General features: G+C 38.9%; 2 protein-coding genes across 3 annotated transcripts; one reads left to right on the top strand and one right to left on the bottom strand.

Moving 5' to 3' along the window:
• On the bottom strand, window positions 1–15,663 carry LOC116039685 (4-trimethylaminobutyraldehyde dehydrogenase). Of its 2 annotated transcripts, XM_036000741.1 has the most exons (13): window positions 15,575–15,663; window positions 7,488–7,660; window positions 6,058–6,203; window positions 5,546–5,675; window positions 5,286–5,420; window positions 4,936–5,132; window positions 3,611–3,751; window positions 2,987–3,175; window positions 2,606–2,693; window positions 2,025–2,166; window positions 1,246–1,358; window positions 553–669; window positions 4–381 (listed from the first exon to the last, which is right to left on the bottom strand). In XM_036000741.1, the coding sequence occupies exons 2-12, from the start codon at window positions 7,627–7,629 to the stop codon at window positions 575–577; spliced, it is 1,518 nt and encodes a 505-aa protein (XP_035856634.1). In that variant the 5' UTR covers window positions 7,630–7,660; window positions 15,575–15,663; the 3' UTR covers window positions 4–381; window positions 553–574. The 2 variants fall into 2 exon arrangements, with proteins under 2 accessions (XP_031140513.1, XP_035856634.1); XM_031284653.2 differs by having other exon boundaries at window positions 1–669.
• A 928-nt stretch (window positions 15,664–16,591) lies between these two features.
• On the top strand, window positions 16,592–19,384 carry LOC116039691 (small integral membrane protein 26). The gene is made up of 2 exons (XM_031284664.2): window positions 16,592–16,842; window positions 18,853–19,384. Exons 1-2 carry the CDS (start codon window positions 16,719–16,721, stop codon window positions 19,020–19,022), a joined length of 294 nt encoding a protein of 97 aa, XP_031140524.1. The 5' UTR covers window positions 16,592–16,718; the 3' UTR covers window positions 19,023–19,384.
• Window positions 19,385–19,885: the final 501 nt, after the last annotated feature.

Here is a 19,885-nt window from a genome sequence, read left to right as displayed (position 1 = left end):
TTCAATCTTAATTCATCTTTTATTCAGAATTAACCAGGAAGAGAGACTTTGTATCTAAAGCATTTTATTTGGATAAAAAGGCATTAGTTGGCATAAACATCTGACACCGACTGATTAGTGCTGAGTCACAGTTCACTACACAAAGATTTTCTAATTAAGGCTCCTGGTTGTACACACATCAAACACCAGCATGTCGTCTTCTTCTTTAATAAGCAGTTAGTTTGACATCAAGGTTTGTGTTAATTTGAGCACTGTGCGTGCATTGTTTCTTCTTCTGTGAGACATTGTGACACTTCTAATAGAAATAATGCACTTTATTTGTTTAGTTAGTGTTTTCTGCATAGTTTTGAGTGTTTTATGTGAAAACTTTACCCGTAAGTGGGATATCACAGCATGTGTTTATATAACTAAATAAATGGATCTCCGCATCCAAAGTTATACAATGCACTGGACAGTTATATTATTTTTGTGGACAGTCACTACTGCGTGCAGTATGCATAGCACATGACTAAAAGGTAAAGTGAAGTGTTTAATTCCCAGTTGTGGCACAGCAGTGGAAACTGGCGAGAGGAGTTTAGAAGTAGTTGTCGACGTCGCCCATTTCCACAACCACAGTCTTCAGCTGGGAGTAGTACTCGATTGTCACCTGGCCATTCTCTCTGCCAAAGCCTGGGGAAGCACAGTAGAGATCATATTAACATGGTCTATTTTAGTCATTCACTCTACTTTTATTCAGGAAAGACAACTTGGGTCGATCACTGCAATCCAATAATATGAATGTATTTCCTTTACACACACACACACACACACACACACACACACACACCCCCCCCCCATTGGCTTTGAGGTTTCACAATTTTTTTTATTGTACTGTCATGTGCTTTTCATTTAGTTTTTTGTTCTTTGGCCTTTTGCAGTTGGACTACTGTATTGTTCTACAAGTGCCTAATATACAGGCATTCAATATTTTAGTACTTGCGTGTACAAGATATTCACTGTACAAGTTGTGATGTACTTTGTTTTCATTGCAAAATGTGTTTACTGTAGGAAATACTGTAACCATATCTTTCTGTAACTACATGCCCTAGACACTGCCTTGTATGATCTGAAAGCACTGTTTGATTTTGCCAGCAGACTCAGGTGTTTTGTGAATATAGTTTGAGAATTTGGTTTTATGTGTACAGTGTTGAGAAAATGGGTGAGGGTTTCACGACATGTGTCTTAGCAATCGAGAATCGTCCCTACCTGACATCTTGTATCCTCCAAATGGCACTTCCACGGGGCTGATGTTGTAGTTGTTGATGAAGCAGGTCCCTGCCTCCATTTTCTCAGCCACACGATGGGCTCGAGAAATGTCCCTGCAAGAATGAGGAAAGGAACCAACTTCAGATTTTAAGCACAAAAAAAATAAAAATAAGTGTCAGTAATAGGGCCGGGTTAAAATAATTCTCCAATTAAAATCAATCTTTCTTTGAGTGATAGCGACTCATAAAATCCAGAAATCAATCTTTTAATAAATGCCTTTTCACCATGGATGTATAAGTAAAAAAGAACTTTAAAAATGTACTTCTTGGGGGTCAATTCTTAATCAACCTGGTGCATTATGAAAACATATTTGAGCGTTGATTCTTGCTTGTACAATTTGCAGTATTAGTTCTCTGAGAATCTTTTATATCCAAGATAAATTGGTATTGTAACTGAAGTTTCCTTAGCCTAATTGATATAGAATCGAAAATGTAATCGAAATGAATCAGGAAACTATTGGTGATACCCAGCCCTAGTCAACAGTCTTTATGCAACTTCATCACACAGCTTCATCTGCCCTCTACACACAGAGAATACTATTGTGCAATGAATTCCACTTGGTAATTGCAACATGCTGCTTTGTGGAAACTCTGAACAGCAGCCAATAGAATGCAACAACCTCGTTATCTTCCAGAGCAAAGTGTCAGCATTGTTAATCAGTAATTGCAACAGACTGCTGAGTCATGACAAACTCGAGTGTCCCCTGGGTGGACTCTGACCTGGTGAAGACTCCAGAGGCCAGTCCAAAGGTGGTGTTGTTGGCCCTTTGGATCACTTCTTCCTCCGTGTCGAAGGGCAGCACAGACATGACTGGGCCGAAAATCTCCTCCTTCACACAGGTCATGTCATCTCTGCAGTTATCTGTGCCAGGAGAAGGGACTGGATGTAACATATGGTGCATACTGGGACGCGCGGAGTAAAAACAGACTTTAGCTTATTTTTATTGTCGATTATATTCTCGATTAGTTGTTTAGTTTATAAAATGTCAGAAAATTGTGAAAAATGTGGATCAGTGTTTCCCAAAGCCCAAGACGACGTCCTCAAATGTCTTGTTTTGTCCCAAGCTCAGCGATATTCAGTTCACTGTCACAGAGGAGTGAAGAAACTAGAAAATATTCACATTTAAGAAGATTAAATCAGAGAATTCTTACTTTTTTTTTCTTCATAAAAAAATAAAAAATGATCAAACCGATTAAATCGATTATAAAAAAAAATGGTTGGTGATTAATTTAATAGTTGACAACTAATTGATTCATCTTTGCTTAGCTCTAGAGTGTTACAAGAAATCAAGACATCCTACCGAGTACACAGGGTGACATGAAGTAGCCCCCTTTCAATTTGGGGTCACTGGGGACAAACGGCTCTCCTCCACAAAGCACTTTGGCTCCCTGGAAAACACACACACGTCACATAACTGAGAACTAATAAGTAGAATGAAACTTCATAATCTCTCTCTCTCTCTCTCTCTCTCTCATCAGTCACTTAGACACAAAAACATAGGAAAATAGGGTTGAAAAAAGCGGTAGTTACCCTTTAATGAAGTCTCTCCAGAATGAACTGCTTTGAAATCTAGTGAAAGTACTAGTGGTGCTATCACAGCTGACTAACCTTCAGATCAATCTCCACATTTGCTCAATTAAAGGTTACTCCAATCTAATCATCCAAGGGTTATAAAACGCACCTCTTTCTTGGCCTGATTGACAAAGCCCAGCACTTTCTCCAGTTGGGGCTTGCTGATCAGCGCTCCCATGCGGGTGCCGTCCAACAGGGGGTCCCCCACAGAGATGGCCTTGGTCCTCTTCACCACTTCTTCCAGGAACTGGGGCATGATCTCTCTTTGCACATACACTCTGGTCCCATTGCAGCAAACCTATCCAATGCAAACAGAAATGTTTAAGCTGTCAAGAGCTGACAAAGAAAGGATTTGTTCAGGGCGAGCTTGACATCATAAACATATAGGCCTGCTCCCGAAAAAAATAAAAAATAAATCGTAATCACAATTATTTTGGTCAATATTGAAATCACAATTATTTAACATGATTACTCATTGACTTTTGAAAAGATGTTGCATTTGTTTTTTTAACTTAAATAAAAAAATGAAATAATTAAAAAACGGTTGTTTTTTTTCCCCCCATTCAGAACACCAGACAAAATAAGACTACTTGCAAAACGTAAAAGGGCAAATATTTATTTTGTGTAAATCATTGTTTTTACGATCATTAGGAGCCAAAATCTCAATTGCGATTAAAATTTGATTAATTGCACAGCCCTACAACACAATGGATAAATAATACAACTGCCTCACCTGTCCCTGTGTCAGGAAGTTTGCCATGAGTGCTCCCTTCACTGCGTTTTCCAGCTCACAGTCTTTGAAGATCAGGAGGGGAGATTTCCCTCCAAGCTCCAGAGTCACCTGCTTCACCCCCTTTGCAGACATTTCCATGACCTGAGGACAAGGAGAACCCACCGGGCATTAACAATGGGCTTTGTAGAGCAGTTAAAGAGCTTGCTTTAAGAGAACAACTTAACATCAATGCATTACATTGTCCACTGCCACTATTTTTTATACTTTTGAACAGGGTTTTCCTTCTTCCCAGATATCCACTGGTTTCCATTCATTTGACTAGGATATAACAATTATGCATTGTCTTGAAAGGTTTAAGGAATCAATCTTGCGCTACATATCTACATCAATTGTTGTATTAATTATTATTATTATTATTATTATTATTATTATTATTATTATTATTATTATTATTATTATTATTATTATTATTATTATGCAGTTATTCAGTGCAAACTTTTCAAAATAAGCTAAACTCACATCTACATCACTTCCTCTAACAATAACAAATGCAGTCTAGGAAAAAAAACGAAACACAAGCACTGAACTGCCCGGGAGTTTGTGTAATAGCTGAATGTTTCCTGCAACAACAAAGCACTCGCTATATACACATATAGGACGTCACACAACAGGACGTCACACAAATGGGCCGTTTCATCGACACTCTCCCACTCCCACCCCCCACCCCCACCCCGAACCAGCCTGCGGAAAATCGCCGGATCGAATGCCCCTTTAGTGTTAACATTTCATTTTTGATCACTGAGTGAGACCTTTTGTTTGAAGCCCAGGTTGGCTCAAACAACAGAGATTCACACCTTAACTAATCAAAGCACTTTTAATTAGTTGGAATACATGGTATTGAGTCTATGCAAATCTACTTAAGACAGACTTGTGAGTTGAAGGTCTTCTCAGCTTTTTGTTTATTCTGTTGTTTCCTGTAAACGTTGTATAAAACCCTGGCCAGGAGATCATTGTGGTCAGAGAGAATCCTACAGCTTCTTGTGAGCTCCTTTCTCCACAGCGCAGTGGATAAAATTCATCTGAACTAGCCACTGAATTGGACCCGAGAGAAATTCTTTTTTCACAAGGGTTCATCAAGCAGTTGTTTAGTCTTTCCAAGTTGGGTTAAAACAGGCAAAAACACTGGCATGTGCATCCTTTAAAATAGTTGGACCATTTTGTTTAGGAATCAATTCGTATGCTGTCCACTCTGACTGTTGCTTGTATGGCACACTTGTTCTCTTCAGTTTAGTTAAATAAACATGTTAAAATTCATAGCACTGTACCTTTTTGCCGGTTGCCACACTGCCAGTGAAAGAGACTTTGGCCACCTTTGGGTGATGGCAGAGCAAGGTGCCAGTGTCTGCTCCACCTTGAACCACACAGAAGAGCCCATCGGGTACTCCTGCCTCTTTGTAGATCTCAGCCAGAACCACGGCAGTCACAGGAGTCATTGGGGAGGGCTTAAATACAATGGCATTACCTAAACACAATGGGATTTTAACACGGAAAGTTATGGTCTACACAGCTGTGAATGTTGAGGATAAACAAGAGACACATGACTCTGGACAAACAGGCGGAAAGAATGATCTCAAATCTTACAATAACGTGGAAATCCACACTGTTACACACTCACCACATGCCATAGCAGGAGCAGATTTCCATGCAGCGATCTGGAAGGGGTAATTAAACGCACCGATTCCTACACACACACCAAGGGGCTCCCTCCGCGTGTACGCAAATGATCCACCAGGCAGCTGGACGTGCTGGCCTTCGATGAATGAAACACAACGCAACTTTAAAAAACAACACAACACAAAGTTTTGGAGCTTTTGGAAATCACACTTTTTGACAAAAACTAAAAAAAAAAAAAAAAAAAGGTGTGAATGCACCCACCTGCAAGTGTACCAGCCAGGCCAGCATAGTACTCAATGGTCTGCCAGGATATATCAATATCCACCAGTGTTTCAGTGATGGACTTGCCATTGTTGATTGTTTCTAACTTTGCAATCTTCTCCCTTCTTTCCTATTTTTATTGAAAACACAAGAAGAACAAGAAGAAGAAGAAAAAAAAAAAAATCGTAAATGCAAACTTTAACAAAACTTTTTAAAAGACACTTTGCTGTTATACATGTATATAGGGTATTATACAATAACTGACAAATTAAGGTTAAAATCATAAGCCGCGTGACATCGAAGAAGCCACACAGACACACAAAAGGTTTATTTTGTGCAAATGTAGGCCAGCAGTAAATGGGGTGTGGTGGGCGGCATGTTTGTGTTTTTAATGAATAACTAGTGTCTGCATACTTGCAACAGTCTGCTCCAATTTATGTTACGCAACACTGAAATCAGACTGGCTGGTTTCCAGACTAGAAGGTTTTGGTGACACAGCTTCACCATCTCACCCTGATAATGCGGGCAGCCTCTAACATCACCCGAGCCCTCTCCATGCCTGCCATCTTGCTCCATTTTAAGTAGGCAGCGTGGGCGCTCTCTATGGCTTCCTCCACCTCCTCAGCGCCACAGGGTACCATCTGACAGAGGACACGGCCTACACATGAACATAAACAGATTACAGTGTGGCTGAGCTCCAAGACAAGAAAGTAAGAAAAATGTGTTGCACTGGTTTGAAATACATTTGGCCTGATGGAGCCTGGGAGCGCCTTGGTAGCTACCTCGTGGAGCATGCAACCCATGTACGGGCTCATTCACTCAATAATAATAATAATAATAATAATAATAATAATAATAATAATAATAATAAAATGCATATGGAGCCAGAGTGTGCAACACTTCATACTTTCAAGTCTATTTCCAGTGATCAGCACCTCAAGACAGCACTTGGTGTGCGCTACTTTTCTATAAAAAAAATAGGCCTATACTAAGCTCCAAGACAAAACACAATAATTAAAGCATGGGGGGAGTTATTTACTGTACTGTAACAAATGGAAACCCTTGTTTTCAGATTTCTCAATGTAAATGCATTCAACTCCACCCCAACAAAGAAGAAGTAGAGATGGGAGGATTTACGTTACACAACAGCATGTCCTCGAAGTGACCATGCGGTATATCAGACAATATGGGATGTCGAAATAAGCGCCGGAAATGTTAAAAATAAATAAATGACAAAACGTTGGGAAAAGCGACAAATACCGATGAAAAGTAATGTCAAAACTATGAAAAAGCACTAAAGAAACGTCAAAAAGAGCGCCCTAAACATTGTAAAAGTGACAAGTCGGCCTGATTTTAATATTGACCAAATTTTACATCCATAAGTCCAAATTCCAAAGTAAAACACCTAACTTCATAGAGCTGTCCATTCACATTAAAACACTATATTTCTACTATATCCTGTTGCAGTAATAAGGCTGTTAGAACACACGCTCTATTTGTACTTTACAAATGCATTATGTAAATTGAGTTGTTTTCTTTCTTTTTTGTATCTCCCCTGGCGTACTTGACCAGTTTGTATTGTATACACTTGTGGCTGTATACTTGTTATGTGCTCAATTAAAAAAAAAAAATTTAAAAAGAAAATTAAAAAAACGTAAAAAAAAAAAAAAAAAAAAAACAGTGACACGTTGGAAAAATGTGACTAAACGTCAGAAAAAGCAATAAAAATGTTGAAAAAAAGTGAAAAACGTTGAAAAACACCAACGTACCTAATTTAAAAAAACCTGAAAGAAACTAGTGTTATTTTCATGGTTAACGGGAAGACAACACAAGGGTTAAACTGCATGGGCTTTAACTCTTTTTCACAAATGTAATGTCATTTATTATGAGTTAAGATATGAAGCATAATTTAGGCTGCATAACATTGGTGTGCTGTATTTACCAGTTGCAGGTTCAAACACGGGCTCTGCGTTTTTCTCCTGCCTGGGCTTCACTCGCTTCCCATCCCAGAAATTCAGAGGATCTGTGAGCAGCACGGTTCCCGTCGCGGCTCCGGGCATGGTGTCGAGAACTGACTGAGCCATTTTCAGAGAGCGAGAAAGAGAGAGAGAGGACCTGCAACAGGGCACAGGGAATTACAGCGACTTTGTTGATATTGACTGGGCAGAATACTATTTAGGACTAGTGAAGCACACCGCTCTCTCCTCACCCTCCTAAATTAACTGTTCGCAGTGCTTAAGTGTGAAGCTGCCTACTATGCGAACCTTTTCTCAGAGTCTCTCTCTTTTTCCAAAGTGACAGATAAAATCTCTCACTTTTGACCCAAACAGGTGTTTTGTACATTTTTAAATGGTTTCTAAACAAATGTCTTTGGTAACTTTGGCCCAAAGTAATCTGTGATCAACAGTATACTATGTTTCATCTGATTATTTATTATAGTCAAAATAATCCAGCAATTATGTTTTTGATAGTACTCGATTGAATTCAAGATGTATAAGCTCCCAGTAAGCACACATACGTCTCCACGACGTATGCAAAAGATGGCTTCATCTGCAATTGATCGCGGGTCATTCTGAAGCATCGTTTAATGAGCGTCTGGGCGTCTTATTGTAACCGAGCGTTTCTTATATTGTCTAGACTCACTGTTTGGCTCTAAAATAAAGACACACACGGGCTTCCAGAACCAAGAGGGCACGCACTGCACGTGAAGTCTCACTTTATTTTTCCCCAACACAGTCAACAGTCAGAAAATACAATGCTTTTTCCACTTCCCTTTTTCCCGTCAAAATAAAAAGCTCTATGTTTACTATAACTTCCTCTTAAGCTTCAACTGAGAGGTTACACAATAAAATCCCTTAGCTACATTATGATGGAAATCTATACATCACAGCAACGTATTAACTATGTCTGTTAGATGCATTACAAGTTCCTCAGTTGTTCGTGGGTCATTTGGAAGCATCGTTTGAGCGTCTGGATGTCTTTACTGTACACACACTGTTGATGTGATGGACAGTGAGTCTGAATTCTGCCCAGCAACATATTCGCGCCACAGTCGATAAAAGAAGGAAAAAAAGTTGCCAGTCTAGAAGGGTTAGGATGGAGACTTCTTCGTTGCTGCTGTCAAACCCCATGGTAAGCACCATTTCATCTTAACGTAACGTTAATACAAATATACACCTTATTATGCAATACCAGTAACTACTCTGTGCAATACTGTGAATACCGTGTTATTAAACTTTCTGTCTGTATACTTAACCGTTTTAACTGCTTTATTCTTGCATTTTTACTGATGCTTTTGTCATTGCACTTTCCTTTTGGTGCAGGATCACTGAAAATGTCCACCACTGTGGGATTAATTAAGGATCTTATCTTATTTTAAATTTTTATATGTTTGTATTTTTCAGATCTCTCAATTGCCATGATGACCGAGATATTCAACGGGGAAATGTGGAAAGCTGCCATATTCCCAGTCATTACTTTGCCAAATCATCTGTTGTAAGGGATTAGAAAGTAAAGAGAGGACAGCATAAAATGGCACCTTTGGTATCAAAAGTAAATACTTTTTAAATAATTGTGATTACTATGAAACCTTGATATTAGCCCTTTTAGAGAGAAGGTTATGGTATATTTTATGGGACGATGTATAACATGCTATTTAAAGCTTTCGTTTACAAAGTGATCTAAATACATATTGTCAGAATGGCGCTTTAACAGCGGTTGAGGCTAGATGGGATACAGCTACGGTGACAACAGTTAAGTTTAGGCACCAAAACGACTAGTTAAGTTCAGGAAACAGATCGTGGTTTGAATTAAAACTCTAGAGGAACGAAACACATGTTTTCCTGGGTGAAAGTATAACAAATATATTATTATATTAGTCTAGATTTTGCGGGATTGTTGCGCAACTTTTGGCCGTAGCTGTATCCCTTCTACTGTAAACAGCCCACCTGTTGTGGATCTTGAACTTCATCCAAAATTAAACTGCACAGACTGCAGCCCCCTTACTGACCAAATGGCCTTACCGTTCAATTATATTGAAAGGCTGAATTGGAGCTTCTGAGGAAAATCTAGCAGAGAATTTAACTAAGTTAAAGACATTTGGCTTGCCATATTCTACTTAATGAAACCGGTCTTCTATTCACATCTGCAAAAAAAATATATAACTCAACCACTTCTTAAAAACAAAAGGGAGAAGGAAAAAAAAAAAAAAAAAAAAAAGTCCATGTATTAAAAGATACTTCTTCGAATAACAAACCCCAATTAAAGCTGCAAGCAGCGATGGACGGGCCCTCACTCCTCTGCGCGCGTCGGGGTCACCGGCGGTCGCCGCTCCTTGCGACCGTGCATTTGCGCGGCACTCAGACACCGCAAATCGTCACCAATGAAAAGGGAACTCCCTGCTGCGTTCAATGATACCTCACACAAGACTGTACCTTAGATGGTTCAAATGTTATGAAAGGGGGCGTGGCTTAAGCATAGGGGGCGGGCCAAACCATCACCAATGAAGAAGCAACTCTCTGCTGAGTTCAATGACACCTCACACAAGACTCTTCCTTAAATGGGTCACCAAATGGCCACCACGCCACGCCCACACCGTCAGACGAAAAGTTTTTCTTTTAATAACTTTTCATCTTTAAGGTGTTGGGATGATACAGACCAAGTTTGAAGTACATCGGATGAAATCTCTAGGAGGAGTTCGTTAAAGTATAGCACCTTGACTGTTAGGCCTACTTCCTGTTGCCACTAGGGGGCGCTATGACTTTAAGTAAATATCGGCCTTTATTTGTCCTCAGGGTTGGACTCTTATGAATTCTGAAAAGTTTCGAGCCAATCGGACAATGTACACTCGAGTTACACCCACTTCCTGTTTCGGCGGCGAAACGCACAAAATGGCCACCCCGCCACGGCCATGCCCTATGACGAAAAGTTTTTCTTTTAACAACTTTTCATCTTTAATGTCTTAAGATGGCACAGACCGAATTTGAAGTTGATCGGATGAAATCTCTAGGAGGAGTTCGTTAAAGTACGACATGTGGAAATGGCCAAAAGCGCACTAATTTCGAACTTTGAAATCAAAATGGCGGACTTCCTGTTGGGCTTAGGGCATGGCTTCAATGACATTTTTTGTACATCTTGACATGATACATATGTGTACCAAGTTTCGTGAGTCTACGTTAAACGCACTGCAGGGCCTCAATTTTTTTAACATTGTAGGGGGCGCTAGCGAGCCATTTTTGCGCGCCTATTCCCGAAACCCTTAAAATACGTAAATTTTCACCAGACTTGATGCGACCACCAAATTTGGTGAGTTTTTGAATATGTTAAGCCCCTCAAAAAGCCAATTCATTTGCCGGGAAAATAATAATAATTCCTTCAGTTTCAATAGGGCCTTCGCCGCTGTCGGCGCTCGGGCCCTAAATATTTTGTTCTTGTCACAGCAGCAGCAGCAGCACCGACGAATCCTACTTTCCTGAGTACGAAGCCGGCCATCAAGGACTTTCCCAACTGGCAACAGACTGGAGCAGTGCTACTTAAATAATTGACATTATGACAGTGGACAATATAGTGTGACAATTAGTTTTTGTTCTCCAACATGTACACACTGCTGTTGTGAAGCAGGGATATACAGCTCACGAGTGTGTAGTCAAAAGAGAGAAATACTGTATATTTCAGCAACTCCTACAGATTAAGAAAAATAATAAATTTTCTTAATAAATAAATGTTATTCTTGGCTCAATTGTTCAGTTGTCTTTGGGTTCAAATAACATTACCATGATCCCATAGGCATAAAAAAATTGAGAAAGTGACGTTTTTTAAAACTGAAACAGGGTGCGTTGGACATCCTGTTGTGTGCGCAAGCGCCTTTTTATTACCACGGGTTTACAGACACGTCTCTACTGATTGGGTATCACCTGGAACACAGCCAATAATCGAGAGACTCACCCACCAAATGAGAGGAAACATAACTCAAGCCGTTGCACACCGTTCCCAGGAAACGTGCGTGCCCCAGCTCTTTGCCTGAGGGAAGCCCACAGTCTCAGACTTTAAAAAACACTGGTTTAAGCTTTTAATATTGTTTTTGTACATTAGCCCTTAGTATAGACCACGGTAGGATGATTATCCCAAAATCTAGCTACATACAAGAATAGCTTTTAATGTGTTACAGTGTGCTATTTTCTATAATAATTTGAACTTGTGTAAATTGTCTTCGAGTACCCTGAAAAGCGCTTTATAAATAAAATGTATTATCATCATTATCGTGCTGCCCCCCCTGGCGGCTGAAGTGGGTAATTGCATTGTTTCATGGCATGACCAGATATTTTATAAATATTTTAAATAACACAAAACAACTAAATAAAATAAATGGTGGTAGGTAATACATTTGATTTCATATAGACCTACTGCTTTAGTAAAAAAAATATTTTCTCAGGGCTCTGGCTCTCACCTGAGACCATATGCAGGACGCAAAACGAAAATTACTGTTGCACTAGTATGGACATTTTACCGTCAGTCTAGTACTAGAACTATGGTGACTGTGCATCAGCCTAGTACTAGAACTATGGTGACTGACTGGGATGAGGAAGAGGTGGAAGAGGTGTTTTTACTGTCAGTGAATAGCACCGGGTGAAAGTCAATGTTTTCTTTATATTTAGTGACAGTGATCATGTCGTTAGCTAGTTCAGATAAGTACTGGTAATCTAGCTAGATCTAGAAATAGAAGGCATCATGCTAGCTATGGGCTAACTTGCCAGTCAGTCCTACCTGTGAAATCCCCCGACGTTGTAAACACATTTTCGATTAGATATCTCACGTTTTGATGGACCCTACTAGCTCCAGTAACAACATATTTGCCTAGCTAGTGTTCATTTATTACTTGGATGGGGATGCTGTTCGGCTTTTCACAAGTTTAGACAGCTAGCTAAAGCTACGCCGACATTTTGCTAACGTTAGCGCAACAGCGTTAGCCTAGACGGCTAGGTAAATATTACGACTGCCTTCGTTGTTTCCTATATCTGCGTCCACGTTGTCAACATAAGACATGTGGCGTTAGTGCTCCTTTTGTACCATAATTGTATTGAAAGAAATGTTAAGCTTCGCTCCCACGAGATGGGTGGGTTTTTGTTAGCTACGTTACACACAAAGTTAACTGGCTATAGTTAGCCTGTGCTAGCGGAATTAGCTAACGTTGCGTAGCCAGCCAGCAGCTTCGGTAGTAGTTCCGGCGAGCTAACCACGACAGCTAACCCATCCACAAGCGTCTCTATTTCAATCATCACTGCAGATTGACTGCTTTTAGCAGGAGAGGTTGATTGTGGGCGACAATACTGTCGTGGTTAGCTTACCGAAACTACTACCGATTGCCGAAGTTGCTGGCTGGTTACGCAACGTTAGCTAATTCCGCTAGCATACAGGCTAACTATAGCCAGTTAGCTTTGTATGTAGCTAACAAAAACCCACCCATCTCGTAGGAGCGAAGCTTAACATTTCATTCAATGAAATTATGGTACAAAAGGAGCACTAACGCCTAATGTCTTATGTTGACAACGTGGACGCAGATATAGGAAACTCCGAAGGCAGTCGTAATATTTACCTAGCTAGCAGTCTAGGCTAACGCTGTTGCGCTAACGTTAGCAAACGTCGGCGTAGCTAGCTGTCTAAACTTGTGAAAAGCCAAACAGTATCCCCGTTCAAGCTGTGTTTCACTTTCCCTCCAATATTATTATACACATAATAAAGACATATGGACTCGGTCGAGACCAAAAGCCATATTTTGCAACACCAGTGGCACAGACCGAACCCATAGACAGTGAACACAGACGGGGCTTTCGTCTGTCGTCTCCCCAACGTGACGTAGTGCAATGCATTGTGGGGGAAAGAGAATCATTGCAAACCGCTGTAAAATAGTACTACTTTTTCGTATTTTAGTCCGTTTTGTGATATCCATTGTATTTGATGTTGTTGGGTAACAGTTTAAATGTTTATTACCAACAAGCAAATTGCACAAATTCATTAGAAAATAAACCCTGCAACATGGGCTTTAAGTGTCGTAGCAGTTTGCCACCATCTGTCTATTGCGTTCCAAGACAGCTGTGCCGCGATTGGATTTCATAAGGGCGAATTGTTAAATTGTTACAATGTAATTTAAAATCTTCTTTAAAAATAAACATATGTTTATTTAGCATGTTTGTTTTGTCCATATGTGCTCGTGCTGTGTTCCCCAAGTGGTAGGCCAGGTCTCAGGCCATAAATAACAAATAGACATTAAACATTTTTTATTATTCATAAGAATTTAAGTTAAACAAAGAATACATGTATTATTTAAATTTTTATGATGAGTATTAATGGAACGGTCATTTTAGACCGGGAACAAAAAAAATTGTTTAACATGACACTGAACACAACAGGGTTAAACGATGAGATGGGTCTTACCCTCTCCTACAAAAACAGATCGTGCCTTTTTGTCTGACAACTGTCAATGCGTGAACATGTTTACGCATTGTTTAAATAATTGGGTGACAAATAGCATAGACTATTAATTTCACAGGCTAACAAATACAGTGTGGGTAAACTCTTAATTTGAAAAACAATGAATGCATATCCTGCCAATCAGATTTAGCACCACCCACAGGGGAAAATCGGAATATCAAGTGTTTTTTCTGATTTCCTTTCCGTGCAAGACTCTTATATGTCAATGGCAAGAACGGGAAAACCAAAAATCAAGTCATAATTTCTTTTTTTCGTTTTTCTAGGAAAAAGGAGTTGTTTTTTTTTGTTTTCATATGTGAAAGCAAAAACAAATGAACGAACGATACCTGGACCGCAGCGCACGAGAGCATCAACAGGGCTCCAGACTAACTTTTTGCTTTGGTTGCACTGGTGCGCCTAACTTTTTTATTTAGGTGCACCAGCACAAAATTTAGGTGCACCCAAATTTTTCCTCGCGTCGCCATTAACGCTGAATGGGGATACACGATATATAGCTCTGTATTTTTTTACCAAGTGGGCTAAATGTTCAGTTTTAAGTCAAAGCCACTTTTCACAAGCTCTTTTATTAAAACAGATTGCGATTAAAATAAAATGCAAAGACAGAGTTTCCTTTACCAGTTTGAAAATATACAGCTGCAACACATTCAGAAAGTTATCTGAAATAAATAGCTTAGGATATATTAAAAAATATATATATATCTGAGAAAGCTCCTTCACTTGTTTTCAACAGCAATAACAGACTGATTAAAAGAGAGAGAGGACGCCCGGATAGCTCAGTTGGTATATATAGAGGTTCGACTCCGACCTGCGGTGCTCTCCTGCATGTCATTCCCCCCTCTCTCTCCCCTTTCATGTCTTCAGCTTTCCTATCAAAATAAAGGCCGAAATCGTGCGATGGACTGAAGCGTACGCTACTCACAGAGTGACGACTGACTGGGTCCAGCACGGGTCGAATGCGCTTTGGCAGGTCAGCGGCGTTACACGTCTTGTGTAGGTTATGAAATGTCTGTATCGTCACTGCGCTGTATTTTTATGAACTATGATATTCTGGCCATGGGTCACATCTCTCGCCCAGGTCCAGCAGGCTCCGTCTCACGCTATTACTCAACGAACTGAAGTTAGTTGCATTTAATAACTTCCAATGTGTTTTTCGCCGTGGCGGCCGCAATAACAGAGAGTTACCAGCGTAAACACTGGTACCAATACAGGTTTCCCTCTCATACTTAACAATATACAGCTGTGTTAATAACAATTAAAACTGTAGACAAATGGGGGCGGGGCTGCGTGGAGAGAGATCCAAACACAGGCACGGCTTTACAGAAGAAATGGGTCACGTAACGCAACATTAAACCATATCGATATAAAAGACATCCCTTCGTTCGTGGAGAGGCAGCGGATGCGAGGACGTTAGGTGCACAGGTGCGACCTAGGAAAAATCTTAGTCGCACCCATAGATATATCTATATCTATGGTCGCACCCTTACAAATTTTGGTCAAAAATGGTCGTACTCTAGAGCCCTGAAAACAAGAGAGGTACCTTACCGTGTGTATGCTTCCGCAGACGGAGTGGAGTGGGTTTAATTTCGACTGGGAGGTGACATACATAACGGTGGACGCTACGTGACGACGTCTTTTTTTTATTTTTTTTTACAACTTTATTGCCAAAAAAATACATTCAAATAACATTTCAGACACGTACAAAATAATGCTCCAGAGAAACAATAATAGGCCTACGTATTTAAATAAATAAAAAATAATGTTAATAACAATAAAAAATGTAGAGGGGGGATGATTAAACAATATAACATTACAATGAGACTAAATTAATATACATTATTCTTTAAAAAGTTCACCGTACAATATGACATTTTTGTTACTTTTTTGTGTTTATAAGTTTGAGAGAGTTTACCTTATTTAAATTACTGCGTGGAGGTCTGGGGGAACGCCTAAAAAAGCACGCTGCAACCGCTGATCACACTACAAAAAAAAAGGAGCCGTAATAACAGTTCATAAAGCAGGATATTATGATCACACCAACTTACTGTTTTTACATTCCCGTGCTTTAAAGTTCATTGATCTGGTTGAATTTCAAGTTGCACAAATCATGTATAAAGCAAGAAACAGACTACTAACAAGTAATATTCAGAAGTTCTTTTTTTGATAGAGGGGGGTTATAATTTAAAGGATAAGTTTAATTTCAAGGTTCTAGCAATTCGCACGACTATAAAAAGTCAGTGCATTACAATCAGTGGTGTGAAATTGTGGAATGTCTATGCACACACACACACACACACACGCATATGTGGTCATATATATATATATATATATATATATATATATATATATATATATATATATATATATATATATATATATATATATATATATATATAATTTATAAATATAGCAATATATATATCTATCCCAGCAATTTACATCCGCTGAGCCCTTCTACTTTGTCTCCTTTTATGTCTGCTATATAATATTTGAAAAAGAATATCAATTGTTCAAGTTTGCAAACGTTAAATTACTTTTTGACCGGAAGTTTTCATTTTGTATCAGTTGTACTTCCGGGTTGACTGTCATGGCAGCGCCCTATGGAATGCACTAGCAAACGCTAACTGAACCCCTTTCCATTAAAAGATTAAAAGACAGACCAAGCTATTTCGCGGAGCAGAGGGCAGTCATGAATTTCAAAGACCTGTTGAAGTGGAACACACGACTGTCTGCAGTGTACGCTCTTGGTATCTGGACCATGGTCGGTTCCTACGCCTACTTCAGATACACAGGGCGCTTTAAGGACACGCCAGGTGAGAGGACCAGCCACTCACTCACACACACACTGCTGCTTTAATCGGCTAATTATTTGAAATTGAATTTGAAACGAGTTGTTAAACGTGTCTGTTTCAGTAGTTCAATAACTCGTGTACACGGTTCCCCCCAGTGTATTGCATGCCTGATGGCCCACTGGGTCAAAGTTGCCCTCCACCAGGCAGGCCTAAGCCACTGGGAATACAACTAATTTAAGACGTTTTTTAAGCTACAGTTACAGTGGGGCGGCTCGGTTTTAAACTTAGACGTAGTCGTATTTTCAAATCTCCAGTTAGCTTTCAGCACTGACTTAATGTAGGGCCCTATGGAATCTGTCTTATATCTTCTTTTAAAATTCTCAATTTCGCGATAACGTCCATGATTCTGTTATCACAGAAACTATGTGCTGTACATTAATGCTGCCATCAGTCTGTGACTGGCCCCAGCCGGGCCCTCGTCAAAAAAAAAAGCCACTTGCCACCGGGCTGAACAACATTTACTGGAGGAAACCCTGACTCGTGTATATAGCTTGCTTGTCTCTGTGATTCCCTTTGAGTTTGTTCCTATTCAAAACAGACCTTTAGATAGGGCTGCTTGATTATGGAAAAAAATATAATCACGATTATTTCGGTCAGTATTGAAATCACGATAATTTAACACGATGACTTGTTGACTTCTGGAAAGATGTTGCAGTTATTGAACTTAAAAAACAGTGGGAAAAGTTAAATAAATCAACAGTAAAAAAAAAAACCCACATACAACTGTGAAATTTACCTTAATAGGCCTACTTTTCCTATTTAAACTTTATTTTTTCATTCAGAACTCAAAAGAAAATAAGTAAAGAGTTTACTTTCAAAATGTAATGAGCTAAATAATTATTTTTCTCGATTATTCTGTTTTTATGGTCATTGGGAGCCGAAATCAATTAAAACATGTTAATGTCAAATGCTTTCAATAAATTAATTGAAGGAGAAAAAAAAAGAAAATCAGTCATTTAAAAATGTAATCATTTAAAAATTAAATCTGTATATTGATTGATATTTTCTACTCTTATGTATTGTATAATTCTGTTATACTTGCACTAACTGTATATTGACTCTTTACTACATTCAGCTGTCCTTTCAGGTTGACTGTGTTATCTGTGATCTACATCACTAACTAGACCACAACCTGCACTAACTGTATATTGGCTCTTCACTATGTTTTAGCTTCTTACAGACTGTCTATCTATATTGCGTTATAACTGTTCTAAATCACTAACTGGTCCACAATTTGCAATATCTGTATTTTGACCCTTTAAGCGGTGATACAGACTGTCTATTAATGTACACTGCGTTATCACCATATCACTTTCGCATATCCTTCGGCTTACTTAATCCACATGTTTGTGTCAGCTTTGTAATGCCTACTTAATCTGCACTTTATGTAGCCTTTATGTAGCCTATTGTATTTTGTACTCCTGTATTGTATTGAATGTGAAACTGTATGTTGTTGCTCATGCTTTCTTAGCCAGGTCGTCGTTGCAAATGAGAACCTGTTCTCTCATCGGCCTACCTGGTTAAATAAAGGTTAAATAAAAAATAAAAAAAGGGGTGAATCGAGATCGCGATTTTATAACGATTTATCGTGCAGGCCTACCTCTACTTGAATATTTCCATTTTATGCTCTATACTGTGATTCCACTACATTGCTGAGGGAAATATTGTAGCTACTTTTTACCGTGCAACATTTATCTGACAGCTATAGTTACTTTGCAGATTAAGATTTTAATGTGCTTCAATAAGTTGCTTCTTACTTTACTTTTTTTCTTATTATTTATGTATAGTTGTCAGGTTTGTTAATCAAGCAGGGAATATTTATTGCATTAAGTAAACATCTCATTCCTTTTCAATATCAATTACTCACATTTGTTTAGACATGGCTACCTTTTCGCAGTTGTTATACAGTATATTCCCACAGCCCAGTTTGCATAGATAACAAATACAAATACTTTTCCTCCTTGAATTTAGTGAAAGAAGAGGTGCCAGAGCCGGAAGATCCAAACAAGGTCGTCTACCTGTCTGATCACTCCAAAACTGTCATCGTCTACAAGAAAGACTTTGTCCCGTACAGCACAAGGATCTACAATTTCATCAAATCCTTCAGCAGTCAACCTGGGGGTGGAGACGGTGACAAATAGCTGCATCAGTGCAAAGAACAATGGACACTGAACTTGCTAAGAGCAAGTTTTTTTAACGCACTATGAATGAATGCTCCTGTGTGAGGACATTATCTTTATTTGTAAAAAAAATTCCAGCACGCTGTCCAGGTTTGAGGGGAGCTGCTATTGCTTTTGGATGCTAATAATCAGTCCCCAGATATATTTAATTATGTCAACATTATTCATTAGGCTATTACTGTCGGATTCATCCACACTATTTCCAATATACAAAGTTGCCACAACTACTAATGCTGTATAAATAAACCTAATCTCTTCATTATGCAAGAGGCACGATTATAAAAGCGTCCGAAGGTTTTGCAATTTTTTATTTTTAAAGATATTGTCATTATCCTGAGTGGAGACTGAGACTAGGGCTGCACGATGTGAGGCAATTATCTAATTGCGATTATTATGACTGATATTGCGATATGATTCACGATATTGAAGGGAATGATCATTTTTGTATCATTATCCTCATTTTCATTGAAAAATATTAAAATCTTAAAAAATATAAGGGGGAACATTTAATGGAAGCACCTTTCAATACAATGCTGTCCAACACCACCACAAAGAGCAGCTTCAAAATGTACAACAGAATCAAATCTACAAAAAAATCTCAACACTGAACACATTTTACATGGCTATTGTAATACATTGTTTTTTGTTTTTCCAATCATCCAGTGTAAGCAATATCCGTTCATGTAATACCTCAACTTTGCACTATATTGTAATATTGTTGGTGTTCATACTAATTCAAATTTGCATGGCATTTTTGTTTGAAAATGCCATACAGTTAGGCTGTCAATTTAATAATTTAGCTATGAAGGGAAAATAAGCATTCA

This window comes from Sander lucioperca, chromosome 4 (assembly GCF_008315115.2).
Source record: "Sander lucioperca isolate FBNREF2018 chromosome 4, SLUC_FBN_1.2, whole genome shotgun sequence".
Taxonomy (NCBI): domain Eukaryota; kingdom Metazoa; phylum Chordata; class Actinopteri; order Perciformes; family Percidae; genus Sander; species Sander lucioperca.
This window is presented reverse-complemented; position numbering and strand designations above follow the sequence as displayed.

Excerpts from the sequence above, each read along its gene's own strand:
- LOC116039691 (XM_031284664.2), top strand. The coding sequence starts at position 16,719 with ATGAATTTCAAAGACCTGTTGAAGTGGAACACACGACTGTCTGCAGTG. Across the intron at positions 16,843-18,852 it reads GCGCTTTAAGGACACGCCAG|TGAAAGAAGAGGTGCCAGAG; the intron begins GTGAGAGGACCA and ends CCTTGAATTTAG.
- LOC116039685 (XM_031284653.2), bottom strand. The coding sequence starts at position 7,629 with ATGGCTCAGTCAGTTCTCGACACCATGCCCGGAGCCGCGACGGGAACC. Across the intron at positions 6,204-7,487 it reads CGTGTTTGAACCTGCAACTG|GCCGTGTCCTCTGTCAGATG; the intron begins GTAAATACAGCA and ends GTTCATGTGTAG. Across the intron at positions 5,421-5,545 it reads CCTGGCTGGTACACTTGCAG|GCCAGCACGTCCAGCTGCCT; the intron begins GTGGGTGCATTC and ends CATTCATCGAAG.